The sequence below is a fragment of the Trachurus trachurus genome, assembly GCF_905171665.1.
Source record: "Trachurus trachurus genome assembly, chromosome: 11".
NCBI classification, from domain to species: Eukaryota; Metazoa; Chordata; class Actinopteri; order Carangiformes; family Carangidae; genus Trachurus; species Trachurus trachurus.
In genome coordinates, this window is record NC_139904.1 from 17,741,220 (window position 1) to 17,764,237 (window position 23,018).

General features: G+C 44.0%; 1 protein-coding gene across 2 annotated transcripts in view; it reads right to left on the minus strand.

Moving 5' to 3' along the window:
* Positions 1 to 23,018, minus strand: part of pard6gb (par-6 family cell polarity regulator gamma b) — a 31,490-nt gene that overhangs the window by 4,195 nt on the left and 4,277 nt on the right. For both annotated transcript variants that reach the window (XM_083981662.1, XM_083981661.1), the window contains exon 2: positions 22,213 to 22,435. In XM_083981662.1, coding sequence (XP_083837788.1) covers positions 22,213 to 22,435 — 223 coding nt within the window. The remainder of the gene's footprint in view (positions 1 to 22,212; positions 22,436 to 23,018) is intronic.

The window sequence follows — 23,018 nt, forward strand, 5'->3', positions numbered from 1 at the left end:
GTAATTTGTTGAAAGAAAGCTACAGATACAAAAACACGGGGTGGGGCATTTGATATATCCTGGGGCAACAGCTATACAGGCAGGAGTGAGATAAAGCTGGTTAAATATGGACACATGTGTTACAGCCCACCAGGAAAATTATATTTTAAAAGTCTTGGTGTGAATTCTTCTTTAGAAATGTCATTCAAATATTAACAAATAAACTATACATCTCCCCCACTGTGCTTATTCTTCTAAAAACAGTTGGACTTTGTTAGAAGAGCTGTTAACTGTACTAGAAACTCAGTTCAAGTCTTCATGTTCTCATCTACATATCTATATACGGATCAATCTATCACCAAACACCAAGTCGCGTCACATAGTTCATGGAAGAATGTGAGTGTGAGCCAAGTAAGACAAAAAAGAGGCTTTCAGGCGTAAATGAACTCAGCCTCAGGTTCAGGAAACCCTGAAGTCATTTCATATTTCAAGGAAGCTAGAAGTGCACTAGAGCTAAAAATATAAAAAGTAATCAGCAACTGTGTTGGTAGGCTAATTAATTGATCATTTCAATCCTCTTGAAATCAAAAACACCAAACATTAACTTGCTCCAAATTTGAGAATTTGTTACTTTTACATTTCATATTTTGAGTTGTTTTGGAAAAACAAGCAGCCTGAGAATGTCGCCGTCTGGATAATAGCGATTAGCATTTTTCACAAAGTGACTGATCGATTAAACCAAGAAAACAATCATTCGATGAACTGATTATGGAAATTGCTAGTTGCAGCCATTATGTGCACTGTGCCTTCCATAACGAGTATATTCCCTTGGTCAGTAAAACCACTGGAGCATCATGGGATTACAGTAGTAGGAAGAGATGCCAAAAAATGTCGAGTCATAGAATCAGGCTGTGGCAGAGAAATCCTGTCTGTCTGCAGGGTTGGGGTTTTATATCCTAGACCAGTGCATTCATCAACCTGAAAAGGGTTTTTTTCCATTGCAAAGTTACACATTATGTTCTCTGTTACTGATGCACTTATCCTTCTTGTAATATCCAATCTCATAAAGGTCATCAATTACTTCAAAGAAGCAAAGAATGAACTATCAGGTGTCAAAGCTCTGTAGACCAAACTAAACTCTGCCAAGTTTGGGACACACACACACACACACTAAGTGAGCATGTTCCAGTCGATCTCACAAAGGTTATCGTAACAACTTCTGACAACCCTAATCCCTGCTACACTGAAGCATTATGGGTAAGCCAATGTGAACCCGTTGATCAAAGCCTGTCGGGTCACTGCCAGGCATCTGCAGGCTCAACAGCACCTCAGGACAAAAGCCTATTAGCAAAACCTTGTGTTTCAATTAGCCGTTAGTAATTTTTTCCATTGTTGTTTATTAGCGCACGTTATTTACTGAGTAGCGATAGAATATAAAATGCCGTAGCGTAGGCAAAGCGTAGGTGATGGCACAATCTGGGAACACCTAATGTGCATATAGTGCATATAAATGTGCATGCACACCCCAGCTGTTTGCATTTACCCTAAACCTCAGTTTGTTCTCAACTTAAGGTCAGGGAATTCCACCAAAAATCCAGCTAATAGCGAGGCTGGATGCTGACAGGGACGGAAAAACATCCACTCACTTAAATAACATTTAACATCTGTGGTAAAGAGTATCAGCGAGGGTAATGTGAGCGCTCTGACACAGCTTGGTGGATAAAGAAAGAAGGTCAGAAATTGACAGTGGGATTTAACCAGTTTTCCATACTGGAGCTGGACTGAAGCCAGAACCCCCGCCCCCCCCTCATAATAACCAGAACACACCACCTAATGTGGCTCCGATCCATAACCCACAGAGGGTCAGGGGGAAAGAGGTCATAGGTGAAAAGACGGCTTCTGGGCGTCTCTTCATTCTACTGCCTGCTGTGTGGCAGTGTGTGAGTCTGTCCGTCTGTGTGTGTGTGTGTGTGTGCCTGTGCATGCATGTGCATGTGCACGAGACATCTCAGGAATGTGGAGGTAAATGTCATTGGAGATATCTCCTAACAGGTTGAAGAATTACATACGTTCACAAGACAGGCACAGACCGCTTTGAACCAGCGACTGGCTAACTGAAGCCTGCCAGGATATTGTTTGAGAATATGCAAATTACACATCCCCTTTAGTTCATGACACCTTCACACCCTACACTAAATGTTAACGTCAACGAAAACTGACAATCATATTTAAATCGGTCAGGAAGGCTAATGTGCAGCATTTCCGTGTGATCGTGGTGCGTTCAAGGAGGAGAAAACTGGTTTCTTTGTGATTCTCAGTTGCTGTCGAACGCCCCATGCTGTTTTCAAAGCTTGCAAAGCAGAGGAATAAGTGGAAAAAATAGTCTTTGTTCCACCAAAGCCCACCTCCAGTTAACCAAAGCTGTGAAAAGAAGGCCCCTTAAAAGTCCTACTGCTTTCCACCATTTCCCATAAAAAGGCAGGAATCTAAAGAGTTTTATGATCAGCCATTAAGGGCTCTGCACACTTGTTCCTGGCACGTCTTCTTACATTCACTACTGACTCAACACAACTGTAAACACACAGACACACACACACTGAAAAGACGATGGAAATGAACCAAAACAAAAACACTTCCATTTTTACACTGTGCCTCAAATCCTTTTTATGCTTAATTACACGTGTGAAGCAATGTGACTGTGAGTAATACACAAAGAATACCATAATATTTATCAACAGGGAATTTCAATGATGTGTGTGTGTGTGGGCAATATGTGAGCACTGATCTGAAATGGTACACTGTCAAACACAAAAATGAGCTCCTGGCTCGACAACAGTAAGCTGCACCGTCGCAGCAACACAGACATCCAGACTAATGATGTTTGCAGAGGTGTGTGTGTGTGTGTGTGTGTGTGTGTGTGTGTGTGTGTGTGTGTGTGGAGGCAGCTTCATGTGTGATATTTCACACAGGGCTTTGTGAAAGTTGGGACACCGATGTATATTTGGTGTTTCTGTACTGGCAGGGGAAACATCATGCGGAGACCACAAGACGCTGCTGGAGCTAAATACAGAGATTATATTCTGTATGATTTGTGCTGCGTCTGTAGCATCAGCATGTGCCTGTGTATAAGAGTGTTAATATATACAAGATTGAAAATCTATGTGCTAAGTGGCCCGTACATATTGTATGTACCACTCCTGGCCTCTGATGGACCGAGTTACTGTCAATGCAGCTTTAAAAGTAATAAAAAGTAACATAGTATGAAACATAACAAGTAGCCTTTAAAAGTTCTGACTAAAGGAAATACACTGGTTTATTTGATTGCCATTCAAAGGCTATATTGTCAATTGTCTATTACTGTCTTCATCTGTGAAAAGCCTTGTTATTAAGTGCAGTGAGACTTGGGGAAGAGGCAACAGCATCAACACCCTGCTAACAGCTTAAGCAGTGGCCCCTCAGGGCTGTGACCCCTCTGGTAATGATATTTTTACTCAGTGATCTGACCCAGACACTGGCAGTCCAGCTGAGGAACGTCACAAACACACAATCCTTTCAGACTGCTTCACAAGAACCAGTGACTACTAGGGTGACAGCACACTATGCAAAGAACTCCACATTACAGTCGGGTATTGAGATATATGAAGCAAAGAAGCATGCATGAAATTCTGATTATATCACATACTAGACTTTGCATCTGCAGCGCCCATCAGCACAGAGTAGAGAGAAACTATGCAACCTCCAAATTTTGGATTTTTAACTTTCAGCTTAACAACAGGAAACTGAAGTGGCTGCTACACACTTAGCATGCAGACATGAAACCATATGTTCAAGCATTAAGATTAATAATTAATTTGAGGTTTCCTGACTTCTCATGTTAATAACTCACGGAAAAACCTACTCACAAAGATGATTGGCTGAGAGATGTTGGAGTTTTCACCATCCTCCTTCATCTATACATTCACTACTGTACGTTGAAACTACAGCCTACAACCTCTGGCCTGTTGCTATGTCTACAAAATATCCAGCTACAGCCCATCTATGCAAGTGACATTCCTGCACCCCAACAACCCCCCTCCCACACACGCTCCCAGCCCCCATCATGGTCTTTGGCCAAGCGTGACAAAGTGCTTAGTGACAGGACAGACCATAATCACTGGAGAGAGACGAGGTACAGAGAGAGAGGGAGAGAGAGAGAGAGAGAACAGTGAATAGTGCTCGACCCTGCTGCCTTTTGCATTAGGTCACTGGATGCTGTAGCAGTAGGCTTCATTCCTGGGCCCCACAGATTGACAAATGCACACGCACACACAGATGGAGGCTCCTCACTTTCAAAACCCACCAGGAATATACGTAGCATAAAGTAGAACGGGATGAAACAGCACATGACAGAGCAGGACGCGCAGGACGCGCAGGACGAAGCGAGGCAGCCCAGGACAATGCTGTACAGTAGGCATACGTGTCCACTCAAACATTTTCTTTACCCTTGACTGACATTTTTGCATTTTTTGGTTGTGTTTGCATTAGAAAAGACATGATTTAATGAAATGCAGAGCGCTTTTGTGTTGCCTTCTCCTCATAGCGTGGGGTTCAGAAATAGCTGGGTTTCATGATGACTCTCCAGTGGTTTCATACAACAAATCCAAATACAGAAAAATGAGCTGAACAGCACTTTTCTCCATCTCTTTCCCATGTAACAGAACTGCAGCGAATGCTGAAGAAAAGAAAAGAAAAAGGCATTTCTCTTCTAATGCTGTTCCACTTGCAGTTGCCAGGTCAAGTTTTCACCTTTGTCAAAATAAAATGCATGTGGAGCCCCCTTCCAATGAGACGCATGCATAGAAATGTATTGAATGAACCAAAACAATCAGTATTCTTGGACGTCTCCTCTCCTTCCCGGTTGGAGACAGCCGGGAAGTCTATCTGTGTGTTTAGGGGCCGACTGCTGCCAAGACGTTCAGCTAACACTAACATGGAAAAAGAATCCAGACAGAATAAAGAAGAACCTTTTTTTTTTAAACATGCAAACATATTTCGCATTCTTTTAGGGATGGTTGAGGCAGCGCCCGGGTGGAAATTTGGAGAAGCTTGATAAACGTGCGTGGTTATAAATCGACAGCTGCTCTGAAGGTCTGAGTAGGAACTTAGTGGAAATATCTGTGATCTTGTGCATGCTCTGTTATAGTAGGCAAAAAAGAAAAGATCAGAGGAGCAGGGCTGAAAAGTCACAAAGTACATTTAGTCAAGTTGTGCACTTGAGCAGAGAGACTTTTGTATCTTAAAAGTTAACTTCATAACATCTTAACTAAATAAGAATTATTCATAATCTAAATATTTCTAACACCACAGTGCATCCTGCATAGGAATGAACACAAGCACAACTGCTTTTACTTTTAAGTCAACTGAGGAGTATGGTAGAAAAAAAAAGGGCTTAAAGCCTTGATTTGTAATTGGTGCCGTGGCTTTAACAAAAAGAAAAAGGATGTGGATTATAAAAACTGTACAGGGAAATGAGGCAAAGCTCAAGCATACATACTGTACATGGGCTGGGTATCACTTTGCGTGCACTCCCTGCACTCATTTCACTAGCAGTTACTGCGGCACACAGAGGCCGAGCTGCACATCTGGGACAAGTTAAATGGAGCTGCCTCGTCTGCTCCGTGCTGGCTCGGTCTGTGTGGTGGTGGGGTTGGGTGGGGAGTCACACAGCACAGGTTTAGGATTCGCTACAGGTATCACCCCACCCCCCATAACACACACAGACACACACACACACACACAAACACACACTGGACCCCACACAGCTCCAGCAACTTTTATTCACCCACATGCAGATGCTTGGCCCAAATCACAAGGGGAACAGAGGTTAAGACTGAGAGAGGAGTATTTAAAGAAGAAGGGAGTAGAAGAGTGCATGTGCGTACATAAGGAGATTAACCTGTGTGTGTGTGTGTGTGTGTGTGTGTTGGGGGCTGACATGCAGCAGAGGAGGGAGCGGGTGAAACATCAAAGAGTGAGGAAGAGGAGAGCGATGGAGTAGACAGGTCTTGCATTCCTCAAAAGGAACAATCTACACTCCATCAACTGCACCCCACCACCCCTCCCTCCCCTCCCCAAGAAAAAAGTGCCGGTGGGGGTTCAAACCTTCCTGCCTCCACCTCCTCCCTCTACTACTGCTGCTGCTGCTGCTGCTGCTGCGGCTGCTGCTTCTAGTTTTAATCCAGCTGCCTCTCTGCTGATGTTTCCAACCAAGAAAACACATGCTGTTGATTTAAGTTCCACAAAGTCTCCGCTGCCATCTGGCCCACAGGTACCCGGGCTGCCTCCGCTGCTCACTACCCATGCAAAGATATAAATAAATGTCACTGTGGAATACAAAGTTAATGGAAATCTTGGACCCCCTTTCTTCACAAAAGATATACTGAGTAATAAACACGGGGGCAGATTTTCTCATTTCAAAGAGAACAACGAAGAGTCGGATTCAAGCGTAACCGTAAAAAAAAACCAAAAAAAAAACCGCTGCACAAGTCCTTGCGACCATATGACCAATGATACATTTCACAGCCATTCTGGCAAAAGGGGGGAAACAGATTCTGGCAGCGTAGTGGCGACACAAGTCACAGCAGCAGACTTGGACTCAAGTCCTTGCCACCTGTCTGGCCTTCTGTTTGTGTGAGAAGAGTACATGTGAGCGATTAGGACGGTGTGTGTGTGTGTGTGAGAGAGGACAGACCGAGGGACAACACAGACAGAATGACCCCACAACTAGAGGGGAACATGAGATAATTCATCCTTGTGTAGACTGCTTCTCTTCCAGCATTCCTCCTGTCTCGTACACAGCCAGCTCTCTACTATGAGAAAGACATTCAGATAACAACATCACATAACAACAATGGCTGTATAAATCCTCCGCTCCTCTCCAACAATCACAAACCAGAACGTGAGCTTAGCAGCCCTCAACCGCTCCGACCATCAAATAGTGTTTAATGAGCCCCAGGATGAAAAGATTTGCCCTCTGTTGGATTCTCTTCGCATTGTTTAATGAAGAGAGCTGAATTTATAAGTCCTGTGTGAATATGATTCATGCCGGCCTGCTTCAGGAGTGAAGGAGAGGGAACATGGTTCATTTGCAGTAGCTTGTTGAGATACATTTATAGGAAAATCAATAAACCCACGTAATGCTGTAGTAGTGTCGAAATTAATCATGATATTTAAATGGCAGCAAACAGGATGGGAGAATTAGGGAGAGCTAAAAATAATAAACCGGCATGTAAAGAGGATGCAGCGGTTGTTGCTCTGGATGACTGGATGGACTGAAACATTACTTCACTACCACTATCACCATGATGTATAAACCACTGAAACCTGCAATAACATGTCTGGCCCTTTAGCTGTAACATGACCATAATATCATCTCTGTTTGGAAACTGACACATCTAAATACTACACTGTGTACAGTGTCACAGCGCATCCATTTCTAAAAACCATTGTGCTATCTAGAGGTCTGGTCTGAAAAGAAAGAGTGGAAAACACACACATTTTCATTCTTGAAAGGGAGAGAGAACAGATTTTAATAAACCAGCATTTAATTGGCCCCAAACAGACACAAAGGGACAAAAGCATTACATGCAATCAATAGGGCAGAGAATATTACCTTTATAGAAAAGTCATAGCAACTTATTTATGTACTTCAAAAGGTAATTTATAAAAACGATGGACAACCTATTTTCACGTGCACCAAAAGCAGCTAAGTAGAGTGCAAAACTCACAGGGTGCTGATTTCCAAAAGACTAAAACATTTCTAGTGAGTTCATTTTGACATCTCACTGGAGCTAATGCTCAGACCGTACCAGTCCACACACCTGGGACCTGTAGCAGTAAAAGATGACCACGCTATTATGTGACCAGATACAGATGGGTCCTCGGTCGGGTCTCATTTCCTCCACTACTGCCCTTGTTTGCACCCTTTGTCCTCCTGAATCTCTTTGGCACCGACATGAACTGGAGTCACTTTCGAGCCTTTTATCGGCTGCAGGTGACAGACAACAAGCAGACTAGGAGGATTATGGTCTATCTGGCTCTCTCTCTCTCTCTCTCTCTCACGCACAGACACACACACACACACACACACACACATACGTTGCAAGCAGATTAAGAACTGCTGGAGGATGCGACATTCAAGCAGACAGGTGAGGAAATGAGACAATCAAGGGAGCAGACAGATGTGGACTCGACAAACGGACAAATTTCCTTCTGTAAACAGGTGAAAAGAGAAACAAAGTCATTGTGCCGCCTGAGAGCCAATTTCAATTTCGCTTGTGGTAAACGGACGGTTTGGGGAGGGGTGGGGGGAGAGACTGTGTGTGTCTTCACAGAAGAGGTCTTGCTGTGAAGGTCTTACATCAGCCCACAGGAAAAGTGATCCTTTGTTATGAAGCTGCCTCTGGAGACATTCAGCTCATTCACACCATGGGCAAGAAAAATAATCCCTCACGATACAACTCGATTTATAAGTGGCCAGAAAAAATGTTGTCTCTGAATGCGAATGAGATAATTTTTAATCCTTATCCAAGCAGACAAAGACAAATACACACACACACACCATGTCTTCTGAGAAGCTCCGACACTCAAACATGCATTGTTTTGCAACATCATGTGATAGTATTGGCTGTATACGGGCCTCTTGTCCACTTTAGGTGTTGGTTCCAGTTGAGCATGTTCAATTCTTTGAAGAAGGATCCAGCATAACATTTCCACTGGTATGTGTTGGACCCTGCTGCTAGAGCGCCCCCCCCCCCCCCCCCCCCCTCTGATCTCTATTCAGTCTTGGACAGGGGTCAATGAAAAACCCCTTTCCGTCCAGGTGAGGACCCCAAACACCCCCCCCCCCCCCAAACCCTGATTCTTCGGATGAGATCGGGCAAATCCTCTGCAAGCTCGGACAGGCCTCATCCTCCCCTGCACCTGAACACACCAACACCCTCTCTTACACAACCACACAGCATAACAGAACACTTCCTGTGTGTGGTGACACAGATCCTTGCTTCTTCCTGCTCCTGCTTTGCTCCACTGACTCCATTTGTGGTTTAACTTCATCGAGTCTCTGCAGCCATATCATTGCTCCCTCTCCCTCTACTCCCTCTCTCACACACACACACACACACACACACACACACACACACACACACACACACACACACACACACACACACACACACACACACACACACACACACACACACACACACACACACACACACACACACACACACACACACACACACACACACACACACACACACACACACACACACACACACACACACACACACACACACACACACACACACACACACACACACACACACACACACACACACACACACACACACAGAGCGTATCAAAACTATCTGTGGGAGAATTTCCACATGAGCTGTCAGTGTCCATTGTTTCTGCGAGTCTCTGGGACACAATTCATATCAGCACAAGAGTCAGGGCTCATTCCTCCCCTCCTCCATTCTTTTCCTTCCTCTCCCATCCTGAACTGCTGAGCTGGCCTGATTCAACCGCCGACTCGGGGGAGGTGGTGGTGGAGCTGAAGTGGGATAGGGGTGGGGGGGAGGGAGAAGGGGCAGTGTCTTCTCACGGTGTGTGTCTGTCTATTTCTGCCAGACATTTGTGAGTCAGCTCAGGAGTTTGTAAAACAGCATATTTTACCAAACAGTAGAGATTCAAGTACAAATGTTTTTCAGGACGGTTCTTTGATGAATGCACCAGTGCACCGTCCCGTTTAAAATGGGCTCATTGACAGAGAGTGAACCAGACAAGTCCACCTTTTTGTGACTATGACTAAAAGGTATGCAATAGGGGGTGTTTTTGTAATAAAATCAGAATTACTCACTTTGAGGCCTCCTCACCCCTCTTCTTAAGAGGATTTACTGTATATGAGGACACAGTGAGGAGACACTCTGTTGCAGATTGGACATCAAAGAGCTCTTGCCCAATTTCCTTTGGCATTAACACAGTGAATCCTGAATCACAGATGCATAAAAAAAGTTGCTCAAAAGCTACAAAGTGTAACTCTGAATCATTCAGCTGATCACTGAAGACAGACCAACTCTTTTCTTTTTAGTACAGCAAAGTAAAACACAAGTCAAATATGCAGTGACTAAATGAAAACTGCAGAAAAACTTCCAAGATCAAGAAATCACACCACAAACAAACCACAAATAAGACACGTGCTTTGGATCCACTTTGTTCCAGATTGATGTTAAATGAAGTTTGCAGTGGCTACTCTCAGACTCACTGCCTGGTCTGCTGATTTGTTCTAGCCAATCATAAACACTTCTGGTTTTGTTCTAGCCAATCAAAGCAGTACATCTTATGGCTGAAGAATAGTCAGAGTGGTGAGGGGCACGACAGCTTGTCTCATTGTTTTAGCCTCATGACCTATATATGGCTATACTACTGGCTGTAATTGTTCTTTTAATTCCTCGAGCACACAACACCCACACACACGCTGCATTAGTCCTCACAAATCAAGTGCATCATAATACACTAATACACTTAACTACCATTTGAAGGTAGTAAAAAATAATAGAATAAAAAATTCAGAATTCAATCCAATTCAGAAAATATGATAAATAACTCTGACATTCCTTTTTTTTGGCTTAAAAAAACCCAGAAACAACAAAATGGCCTCAGATTTAGTCAGTGTGGCTTGGACCACAAGGGGATACCAGAAGAGTAAACAACCTTAAAGAAACAGTCAACTCCCTCTCAGCAGACCAGATCAGACCATTTCAAAGAAAAAACATCCAGCATCTGCTTAACGGGTTGTGACACATAAACATTCCTCTTTAATGCTAGAGGCATGATCATCTGCTCATTGTGAACATGGAAAAACTGCATGTTGTCGTTTCAGTCCATATGTTGAACACACGTGGTACAAAAAAAAGTAGTGATACACAATAAAAAACATGCAGACAGAAGGACACAATCAAATGTTCATACACACACACACACACAGCCTATAGCAGCCATGTTTGCACAGGCTTTCAAGCTCAGTGGATTTAGTTATGGATGGTTCTTGCCTGGGGGACAGTGAACTTCTGAGCAGGGTCATCAAATGGGGAAAATAAATGACTTCACATGCTGCGAGGCCGACCACATCTGATTGGTTTCAGGGGGACAAGGAGTGCATTTGTGTGCATTTGCGATGTATAGTATTTATAGCAATGTGCGCTGCCAGCAGCGGTATATGACCAACAAACTCCACTCATTTCAAATCAGGAGGTTAAGTGCCTTTCTTTAAGTATACACTAGGCGGGCTGATGGATTTATTATTGACGGTTAACCAGCAGTGAGTATGAGCTTTGTTTGTGTAGCCAAGACACCAACCTACAGTGAGCTGGGTGGCTCTGAACCTCGCCAGTGGTGAGTGTGTTTGCTGCAGATGAGCTGTCGAGAAGCAAAGTCAGTCCCTCCTTTGTAATTATGGACTCCCAAAATAACCCTGTGCAGAGGCAATGCTAGGTTAATGCAGTGCTACTCAGCTAGCTCTCAGGGCAAAACTTGCTTATGCCTTAAAGCGACATGTTGCGTCAGAGGCCAGAAAAACAAAGTGGACGTAGGGCGATTGTTTAGAAGATAACAACTCGAGTGAGCGGTTTGTGATTCAAAACTTTTTTTAAATGTGACTTCCAGTGAAAAACAAGGAAGAAAACAGTACTTAAAGAATTTCAAACTGTGGGGAAGATGGTGGGTGAATGGACAACAAACCCCCCCCTCCAAAAAAGAGTAAGCCAACCCAAAAGAGATCCAGCATTTTGTTCTGGTCTGACATTGTATTCAAACAAACCTGAAGAGGTGATTTCCTCAAAGGACACAAATCCCTGGCTCATATGTGAATTAGTGTGAGTTTTCAGATGCACAGGCAGAGCGTGCCTGGCCTTGTCCTTCAGCAGAGCTGTAATTAAACAGGAACTGCAGCGAGCAGTCCCACAGCGAGCCGTCTCTGCACAAACCAGCGACTCCTCCCTCCCAAAACCCACTAACACCCACCCAGCGTCCATATTCCCCGCTCTCTCTAACCCCAAATCTTCACCCTCTTTCCTCACTTTGCTCGTGGCTCGGTTCTAAACTTGGCCTGGGAATTTTCCACTGCATTCTCTTATTCAACCAGTCTCAGTATTGTCTGGCTGAGGGAGGAAAAAACATTCCTTCACTGGTAGTTATCGTAACCTTATGATGTTTTATGCGTTACAGTAGGTATTTGTTGTGGTTGTTGACTTCTCAATGTGTCGTGCAACAGTCAGCTAATGACTTACTATATTTCTCAAAATTACACTCAATCCTGCAGAACATAAGCAGCAGAGTTTCATGGAGGTGGGCAGAGTAAATTGCCACAGTGATAAAACTCATCTACAGGGCTTATTGCTCTCTCGTCTGTCAGGATGACTGCATGGCTGCATATGATAAAATGGGTGAGTGGCCTTCTTGATGTAAAATGGAGACTCTAAAAACAGGCTTTGAGGGGGCTGGTAGCAAAAGGCTGGTTCCTTAATTTGGAAAATGCATTTCAGTCCCATGTTTGTCTATTCAATGTGAAGTTACCAACCAGGAAGTTTAGTTTAGCATTAAGACTGGAAACAGCTAAACTGGCTCTGTCCGATGGTGTTCAATTTGCTGCAATCTACTGCTAGCTGTGGCCATAGGTATTGAACAGAAAGATAAGAGAGTAGTAGCATGTTTCCAAAATACTGAACTAGTCCTTTCCTGTAATCCTGAAAAGATTAAGAATCACAACTTTTCTATTTGACATAACACTAAACCACTATACAAACAATTTCTTATGGGAATAAAAAAGGTGAAATGCTCCAAAATAAGGTAAAATTCTGTTGTGTAGATAAAGAGCTGTCTTTATCTACATAGCTGTCCTGTCCTAAACTAGCTCTGCCCTTTATCCTTATGTCAGAAGACAAGCAAACACATAAACAAAGAGGAAACCCTCACACTGTTCTGAAATTCAAGGTCATTGGGACTCATTCTGCTTTCAAGCCTGGAGAGAAATAATGCACTCGACTTGAGTATTTCAAGCTTGATTTCTCTCTTTGAAGGTTCATGCTGCTGAGGAGTGGCTGTAGTGGTGGTGGCGGCTTAGGAAGTTGTTTGTTTGTCCCTGAAGGACTGGCTATATTCATCACATCTAGCGTACAATTTCCAGAGCCTGCATCTCAGGGCTTATTTAGATGCAGGATGAGGTCAATTTCAACTCAGCCACTGGAGTTTTTGAGAGTTTTGAGAGCAGTCACAACTGAAGGACTGTCGAGGCCTTTCTGAATTGAGAGCAGCTGTGTGTATTGTTCATTTTTACCAAAATGAAGAACTGCAAATCAGTTGCATCCTTCAGGAAATTTGCACAGTCAACACTACAAAAATATTTAAGCGACTTGCACTGTCTACCATCTTATTTGACAAGTTGTGACCACACAAAACCAAAAAATAGGGACCTGGCTGACTTGAGGTTTTAAATATGCTCAAGTAAATTCATCAAACGTTCATCAAAAAGCAAGGAGCAAATCAGAGGACAAACACCCCAACACAGACGCTCCTTGTCCCACACTGTCTGGAAACTTCATTGTGGGGGAGCGAGGACTCAGTTCAAAGCCGGGGTCGTAAACCAAAATGAGAGCAGGGACTTAGGAAACACAAACACCAATATAGTTTTGCCAAACACAACATCCCCCTCAAGTTTAATTAAAACGCAGGACCTCCCCTCCGGAGCCGCTGGAACAGAGAGAAGAACTGAACATGTGTGTCAGCTGTGATTTGTGACGCAGAAGAACGAGCAATCATTAATGCATCTGCTACGAGGATATGCTTTGTTACAGTTAAAGCGAAAGACTGCTGTGGTGCAGGTACCATAAAATGACTCAGTTCACAAACACACATAAGTGTAAAGTGGATGTAATGGGACTTAGTGTGCGTGTGACCGTGTGTGCATGCTTGTATCTAGCTGCATGTTCAGAATGGGTGTGGATTTGTGCGTTTGTGCTCAGTCATGCACATGTTTGTCCCTTTTTTTGCATATGTGTGTGTGTGTGTGTGTGTGTGTGTGTGCCAGCTGACATGATTTACAGCATCATCCAAGCTGGTTCGCAGTGTCTTCACAGTCGGAGGCACAAAGAGAGGCAGCTCCCTGTCGGACATGGCTGCTGCTGCTCTGTCCCTCTCCTGGCATCTCCATCACACGTTAACTGTGGCTGGCATTGTGTGAAGACACGCAGTGAAAAGGCCACACACAGGTTTTATAGAGAAGCCCACACACACACACTACCTAAAAGGCTTTTATGGCAGGGAAATCTTTCCCATGTAGAGACAAGGGGCACATTTCCTACACTGGCTAGGCCTTAAACACCTCGTTTGATTGAGTGGAAGTATATGTTCAAACGGCGGTGCAGTTTCCCCACGCTGTTGCCTACACGTGTGTCATCAAAGTATCTACTGTAAATCTTACAAAAAAGCCCTAATAAAAGGCTTTTTGTCTCTTACTGTCTGTGACATTTGCTCGTGGCACCTCTGCTTGCACGGGTTTCCCCTCTTCCCCAGAAAAATTCCCGATTTCCGCTGGCGCAGACTGCAACAGGGGGATAGGAGCCAGACCACTGGATGGAGGTGGACCGAACCTGCCCACTCTTCCCTCCTTCCTCCCTTCTCCATGCTTGTCTGTCTTTCTTACTGTCAGGCTGACTCCCCACTGTCTGTGCAGCGGTTGTTTTTTTCTCCCTTGCCCTTGACAACTGAGTCATGCCTGGGCCTTAATGTGAAAAGAATGAGGATCAGTCTAAGCAGATACCTAAAACAGCATTCCTGAATTCAGCACTAGACGATTGGATGGATGGGTTGCTTGTTTGTTGAAGTCTGTCTGACAGGAATTGCTCACTGTCCTCAGGAAAAGGGAAAGCACAGAAGGGTGGAGATGTAACAAAGAAAACAAAAACACAAGAGGGAGGAAAAAAAACTAGATGTTTTTAAAAAAAAAAAGAAAGCTGCTGTCTTTCAAGGAGCAGTGGGCAGCACATAGGCTTGTTGCATCATGGAGATCCCTTTCACTTAAGCAGCTCTGTCGCTGCACAGCCTCAGGCCACTCTCTTGTGCCAAGCACAAAGGTAGGGAAAGCCTTGGAATAAAAGACCACACTCAAACTCACTCTTAATGACTGTGATGGTCAGTCTCCAGAGTCACAAAAGCTCACTAAGGCATGGCAATGAGGCAGTACCTTTCCATGACAAAAATAGATACCGCTGGTATGAGGAAAAGGATGCTTTCTGCTCATCGTGGCGTTGGACTGAGCGGCTGGAATGCAAGTTATTCAGCCACCAAACAGCATCCAAAATACAAGATAGCAAAGATGACAAACTAGAAAACGACTGCATGATGGGCATAAAAGAAATCAGAATTATCTATACCAATCAAGAGATATTTTATAATCTACTGACCGGGGACCAAATCAGCTTTGTGAGATCTGGCTGGGATAAAGAGCCAATGCTAATTACTGAGCTGGCTCTTTCTCTTGTCTACATGCATCAAATTGTGTGTGTGTGTGTGTGTGTGTGTGTGTGTGTGTGTGTGTGTGTGGTGTGGGGGGGGTCACAGCTTTGACCTACAGCTACCATGACTGAGCACTGGCATGTTGACACATGTGCACAATCCCATCCAGTGGAGAGGGCCATGTGGGCAAAAGTACACACACACACACAGACACAAAGACACACAGACACACACACCTCTACACGTGTTCTCTGAGGCCCTGTGGCCATGGTGCGAGAGTGGCCAGATGTGCTGACAGGATTCCTGCAGTTAGCCAGTGTAAAATCACACAGACTGAGAGACAGAATAATATGTAAAATGGCTGCTTTACGTATCTCTATAGAAATATTTCATCACCGAAAAACCTGCAAGTGAAAATAATGGGGGGGAAATGTAGATATTGAAAGTTAATGTTCCTAAGTTACAACAGATTCAGACATAAAATACAAATTCAACAAGTTGGAAGAACATGACAACTGGAAAAATGACATGTCTGCTTGCAATTGAATTCTTTTATGAGAAGAAATACGATTGTATGAAAATGTAAGTAAATTCAGTCCAGCAAAAATGACAAAACCAGACAAAAACCATACAAGCCCACCAAATTTCTCTCCATTTCAACATTTGGACTGGACTGTAACCACGTCAGGAATTAGACCAGAGTTTCTGTTTCTTGTACTTTCATGACTTTTCATTCAGGCCTGTTTTATCTATTTCATACATGTCTTGCTATTTCTGATTATAAAACTGCAGCAAAAATTTCGAACTGGGCCAGGTCAAACTTTTGCTCATCCTACATATCCCCCCCAACAACTCCATACACAGCCGACGGCTCAACAAACACAGCCACAGCTTCTTCTGAGGTGTAAGAAAACAACCGTCTCACTCATACTAAGTAGAGATAAAAAAGACTAGTCTGGATGTCAGCAATCTCCAGACAACGCACACAGACACCTTCTTGAGGTGATGACTAATACACTGAAACCATTGATGAACTTTTCACATCAGGCTGCATTCATTTTCCCTCCATAGTTTTGAGTGTAAACGACACCTTGGTATTCACAGCCTGCCAAGCTTTGTTCTGGTAACAACACATTTACGATTCAACTGATGCAAAAGAAAGAGAAAAAAAAAGCAGCAGAGCCAAGTGTGGAAAGTGCAGACAGTCAAGGCAGCCATGGCAATGTAATAATAATCGTATTTCTTTGATCTCCAGGCGACTGTGCGGTCCAAGTTGTTGAGAAACAAGCACTGGTCTGGATGTCTGCACTTTTTGAGTTTTAACTGGCAGCAGTTACTTTCTGCTGTTTTTTTCATTTATGCTGCGGTGCCACATCTCTCTTTAGTCTGGCTGCTGTTGATATCTGGCCCTCTAGTTTTTACAGGTGAGGAGAGCACAGCTGTTGCAACCCCGCCCCACCCCGCCCCGCCCCCACCTCCTCCCTGCACCCAACCATGTTAGATATGAAGCCACCCAACGCTCAACCTTGGCCCACATCGTCTAGCTCTATTTATTTAAACTTTTAGCCCTTTGCCAAACAGGGGTCTCTTCTTTTTGTCCAAAGTTTAGTCTGTGTGCACTGTGCAGGCAACTGGCACTGTCTACAAAAACAACTCCATTCCCCACCTCAAAAAAAAAGAGCTGCAATAACAGGCCAGTGTTTTCTTTGGATGAAGACCGTTCTGATTTTTTTGCAGGCATAATTGCAGGTAACATTCAAATTAAATTTAACACACAGCCTCATTTGAACCCAAATAGAGCTCAGCTGTACACGGACTATCATTAACATTACTACAGTAATTGCTGTAGTGTGGGAAGGCAGACTGTGTCAAAGTATGCCAGCTCTAAAACCCTTTAATCGCATTAAAAGCCTCATTCACAGGTTTCACTCCTCCAACAACTGATTCAAGGGACTAGATTAGATTAAGTTCTGTCCACTGTTTCTTTTTTTTTAAACCCATTTCATTTACATTTTCTCTTCTTTTTAGATGGAGACATGAGGAAATCCATGAACCCGGTGGCTGGTTTCCTGTCCAAGTTATCGTTGCCTGAAACGAATATGGCCTCTTCCCTGAAATGCTTATCTAAACTCTAATTTGCATCATTTTGCACAAGAGCCATAATATGAATGAACAGTTAGTACTCACAGTAGTTTCCCTAGATAAACACGCAATAAACTCTTGACACAATGTCAGCCTGCCTAGATAAGTATTCGACATGCCTCTGCACACAGTGTGTCGCAGCTGGCTGGATGGCTGACTGCAAGTTTTGAGGCAAAATTTGTCAGGAAGTAGGGAACAAGTCGTCTGATCAAGATTTTGCAGTCAGATACTTCTCTCTCCATGATCGCACGCAATCTAGAGAGCCGAAACGTCCGTGTGACCTCAATGTAGCATCTATCATCAGCTGTCCACACATGACTACACGACTACAATCCTACACCCACACATGTGACCAGACAGCGAGTCCACCTCCACACACACACTCACACTCACACAGAGCCGGTTCATTCACTCCTCTTTCGCCACAGATCTTTTGATGCGCCCCATTTCTTCCCGTCACTCGTTTGCCCCCTCCCCCCACCTGATTGTATTGAGCATGAGAAATGCTCAGTCAGTCAGTGCCAGCAGAAAACTTCCCGGTTTTGACACAATAGAGCAAAGCTTTAAGGAGTGATGTTGATGATTTGGAGTGTGGTGTGGGGTTGGAAAACAAGTGGAAGACTTTTGGCACAGTTTCACACCAGTAAACATTTAAACTGAAAAAGTACAGACGGGCACTGACATGTGTAGTCCACATGAAGATATACACTGCACACGTTATCCCCTGTTGTTATTTATATACTGTAGCTGTCACTCAATAACCAACATCATTATTTACACTCGTTGTGCATGCTCATATATTCCTGCATGGCTCAGTGGCCCAAAGCGTGTTTTCTCTCAATCTAATTTCTTTGTGTTTACATTAGGAACACATTGCCTGTGGCTCAAGTTATTATGTAAATGACTAAAGACAAAAAGACTCCTCTCTGCTGCAGGCACAAAGAGAGAAAAGCTGTTTTCTGGTTTTGAAGAAATAGCTCATCAATTTTCATTTTAATGAAGTGAAGTGAAAAATGATACAGTTTAATGCAGTTAGTTTTGCATTGCTGACAGTAATACCGACTGTGGATGCATATGTTCAACTTTTTAAGGATTTCTCTGTTTGATAGAGTGAAATAATTATAAAAGCAAAGAGAAAACCAAAGTTAAGCTTCATGTGTACTCTCCTCTGATTATCTAGCTCCAGCAACTTTTAACATCTGTGGAATCCGTTTCAAACAGCTTCTTGTCATGTGGGAAAATTAGCCCTTAAATCTAAAATGTGACTGTGCGCAGACACAACCAGGGCTAACAAAGAGGCGAGGAGCCGCACAGATGACTTAAAAATACCAATGAGTGTTAGTTATTCCAAAAGGGGACTGGGCCATTGAAACTGCAACAATGCCTTTGTCTGTTTTGGAGCAACTCTGGCCTTATATGTTTTAAATATCAGTGGATTTCCTGATTGAAAAGACAACTAGAATGACGCCTCACTGTCGTGCGCCTGTGCCAAGATGCAGGAAATACGGTCACAATCTCTGCTTCCTGAGTTACTGCATTGAATAATGGCCAGAAGTGTTTTTGCAGAACATTATGATGTCACAGTGCAATTGACCTTTCACCATCTGGACAGAAAATGTCATCACTTCATCATTTTATCCCATTAGATATTTGTGTAAATTGTGTCAGCGTGTGGATCCGTGGGTCGCGGCCTTGACCGTGTTATGTGAGGTCACAGTGACATTTTGAAGAATTTGGCCGACAAAGTCTAATCAGCTCATCCTTGAGTCCGAGTGAATGTTTGTGCAAAATCTGAAGATTGAGCTCACGGTTGGAAAACATGAAACATGAAAAAATAAAGCCTCCGTCTCTGGCTGTTGCGGGTGCAGAGGCACAAAAACATCACAGGTAGAATAGAAACCACAAAATCTAAACAGCTATTCTGCAGTCAGAGGTCGTCATTAAGACGAGCTGCAGCGTTTTTGCCCACAGGGTGAAAACATCAGGTTTCATCGGGAGGATTATCACTGTATTGCCACACAACTGCTGCACGTGCTCAAGTGATCTCAGCAACAATGGCGACCTAAGCCCGGAAGGGGGGTGTCAGGTAGATAAAAGACACACACACGAAGGGAGAAAGTATCCGCACACAAAGAGGCACAAGGACGGTCATAGAAACGTGTCTTGTCGTGGGGGGACAGAGGGGCTGTGTGTGTGTGCACAACTTTGATGTACCGCTGGACTTTCCTTTGCTCTGACTCAGCCTTGGAGACCCCTCCTCTTCTAGTCCTCCTTTTATTTCTTCCACGTTCCCTCGCGTCCCCCTTTGTGTTTTATCTTTAACTCTGATGAGAGCCTTCAGAAACAAAACACTTATTGTACAATGTCTTAACATATCCATGAAAGTTTTGAACACTTTGTTCCATGTGGCAGCCTCCACTCAAAGGCAACTTACACACATTGTAACAACTTCTTTGTCCTAGTGAGATCTATTAATTTTCTTGCCTTTAAACTTTGTTGGCTGAGCTGGCGGGGGGAGCAGTCCAATTAAATGTTGCTTTTTCCTTCTTTTTTTTTTTACACTCATATCCATATGAAAGGCCAGTCCAGTTAAAGCTACGCAGAATGTCTCTGCTATCGCTGAAGGGTGAGTCACACTGTCTCTAAATGTGTGTCTATGTGAATCCCTTTCTTTCATCTGGGGTGGTCTGCTGGAGGGTCTGACACCGTGACAACAAGAGCTCCCTCACTGATGACCTGTGCTAACAAGCTGGTACTGACTGATACAGTCATCACACAGACATGTACACTTTCTCGTGCGTGTACCACACTGGGTGTATGGAGAGCCCTTCTGAGACATGAGGTACTCACTCTGTCATACACAAAGACACACTACACACACACACACACACCTCTTTGTCTGGCAGCGAACAATAGACTGCAGTGAGGCCTTAAAACGCTCATATGGCTGCAGCATCGGTCACAACAGTGCACATTCCCCTAAACCACATCACCATGTCAGCGTTGTGTTTACACCACAACAGTACAAAATAAGCTCCTTCCTTCTTAAGTGCAACCACATCTCATCGCAAAATCCCCTCTGGTGTTTTATGGGATTTCTCCAGGCCGACTCTGGAGCACCGGCAGAGAGTGAGGATGGGATGTGAAGAGAATGTGACAAAGGTTGTGAGACAGAAATGCTTGTTATACACACACGATCTCATTGAAGTGAGACGTGCTGTCTGGACTTTAATGGTGTCAGGCAGGACAGGACAGAGATGAGTGAAGAGAGGAGAGCGGTGACATCTTGCTACAAATGCTGGGAGCTGGGATGTTTAAGCCACCAGGATTTCAATTACAAGCCTCAGGAATTAATTGTGATGATGCGTAACATTAATTAACAAAATGCCTTAACTTGTGATTTGCAAACATTACACACTCAGGGTTTCACACAGTGTCTTGCAGCAGAGGGCAGAGGTAGGCCATCATCAACATTCATTTGTTGCCAAAGTTGGTGGATAGTTAAAAAAAGGCCTGTAAACCAACACTAAAGAATTTCATCTTTACATGACACATCTTTGGCAAATGTCTTATCAGCAGCAGACAATGAGCGAATTCAGCTGCAACCATAGGAATGTTCAAGACAGCGAGTTGCACAATAGAGGAGCCCGGTGGGGCCTCGTGAATATTCAAACTTTAATTCTTACGAGAAATCTGCGACAAGATAATTCAACGCACCGTGGTTAGCTTTTGTATCCGAACCTCCACACGACAATTTAAACAATACCCTGGAGTGTACGTGTTCATTACACAAACCGAGCGAGGGGGCATTCCACGAAGGATTGAGGGTATGAATAGATGTGAATGGTGATAGATTCATTTGTATGCTCGCTGGCTGGCGGGCTGGCAATCAAGACCCCACTCCAGCGTTGGGATCAATGAGAAATAAGGAGACTGGGACTTGGGCTACTATTCAGCGTGCCGTGGTGTTGTCTTTGTACAAATACACACTAGCATGCGCGCACGCACACACAAACGGAGGGAGCTCAGTAAGGAGTCTCTTCTTTCATACAGATCTTTTGTCTCTCTGTGATGTGTGGTATGTCGGGATACAGGCTTTGCTCAATGACCTGATTTCTATGGGGCTGCCGAGGCACTGGCTTGTGTGTGTGTGTGTGTGTGTGTGTGTGTGTGTGTGTGTGTGTGTGTGTGTGTGTGTGTGTGTATGTGCGTGTGTGTGTTCATCTGCCTGCGAGCCCTTCCTCTGGATAAGACACAGGACTTAGCCAGGCAGACAGACACAGGCTGAGAGCGATTCAGCCAATAAGAGAGCCTCGCAAGAAGTAAACAAAAAGGCCTCGAGTTCCCATAGCGGGAAGACAGACATAATTGGATGAGGAAATATTCAAGCTTGCACAATAATTGAAGCCCGTTAATGTAATAGATGGTTGTTTTATAGATTTAACAAGATATTTGGAAAGGAGTCTCCATCCAGTGGTTGTTACAACCTGTAGGATCCTGAAGAAGGAGAAGACAAGAGGACGTGATGTTGTCTTAACCTACCTTGTCTCTGTATGAAGATCCTGAGGAGAGGGTGAGCCGTTGACACCGCCTTGCAGAAGTTGTCGTCGTTGTTGATCGGCAGCAGGTCTCCGTGGATGTCGGCGTAGCCAATCATCACCTCCATGTTGGCGATGCGGTGAATGTGCAGAATGAGTTTGTAGAACTCCTCAAACTTGCCGGGCTTGACCCGGTCCACTGAGAACCGGCGGAACTCGGCGCCATACTGCAGGAGAAAAACAAAGACCAGAAAGACAAGGAGAGAGGACATTAGCAGGACAGTCGACTCGGCATGACAGCCAAACAGGAAGAGGAAACCGGGATGTCCGACCTCGTGCGTTTATCTAAAAACATCGGACTGGCACACAGAACTGACAGGGTGGAAGTGCACTGAGCTCTGTCACCGCTGTGGCCCTGACCTGATGTAAAACATGACGCAGGGGAAGTAGTTGCTGCCAAAACAAGGTCATTTTCTCAACATTCACATTACACTCATAGACTACACTCATAAAGCTAATGATAGCATAGCAAATGTTTAATCAACATGCACCTGGGCTCATCTGGTGAAAAAAAACCTTAAATCAATCATTTAGGCTGCCTTGTCTAAAACACGTCTGCTAACATCATAAAAACACTTTTCATCATCAGATGGAATATTTATCTTTTTTTCCGAGACGAGAACATCAACAACACTTTCATGTCTGCGCTGCAACTGTGAGTGAACCAGTAGCTGTTTCTCAAACAGGTGGGAAACAGCAGGGATGACTCAATCTCTGCATCAGCACCTCTGAGGCTCAATTAATCAACAC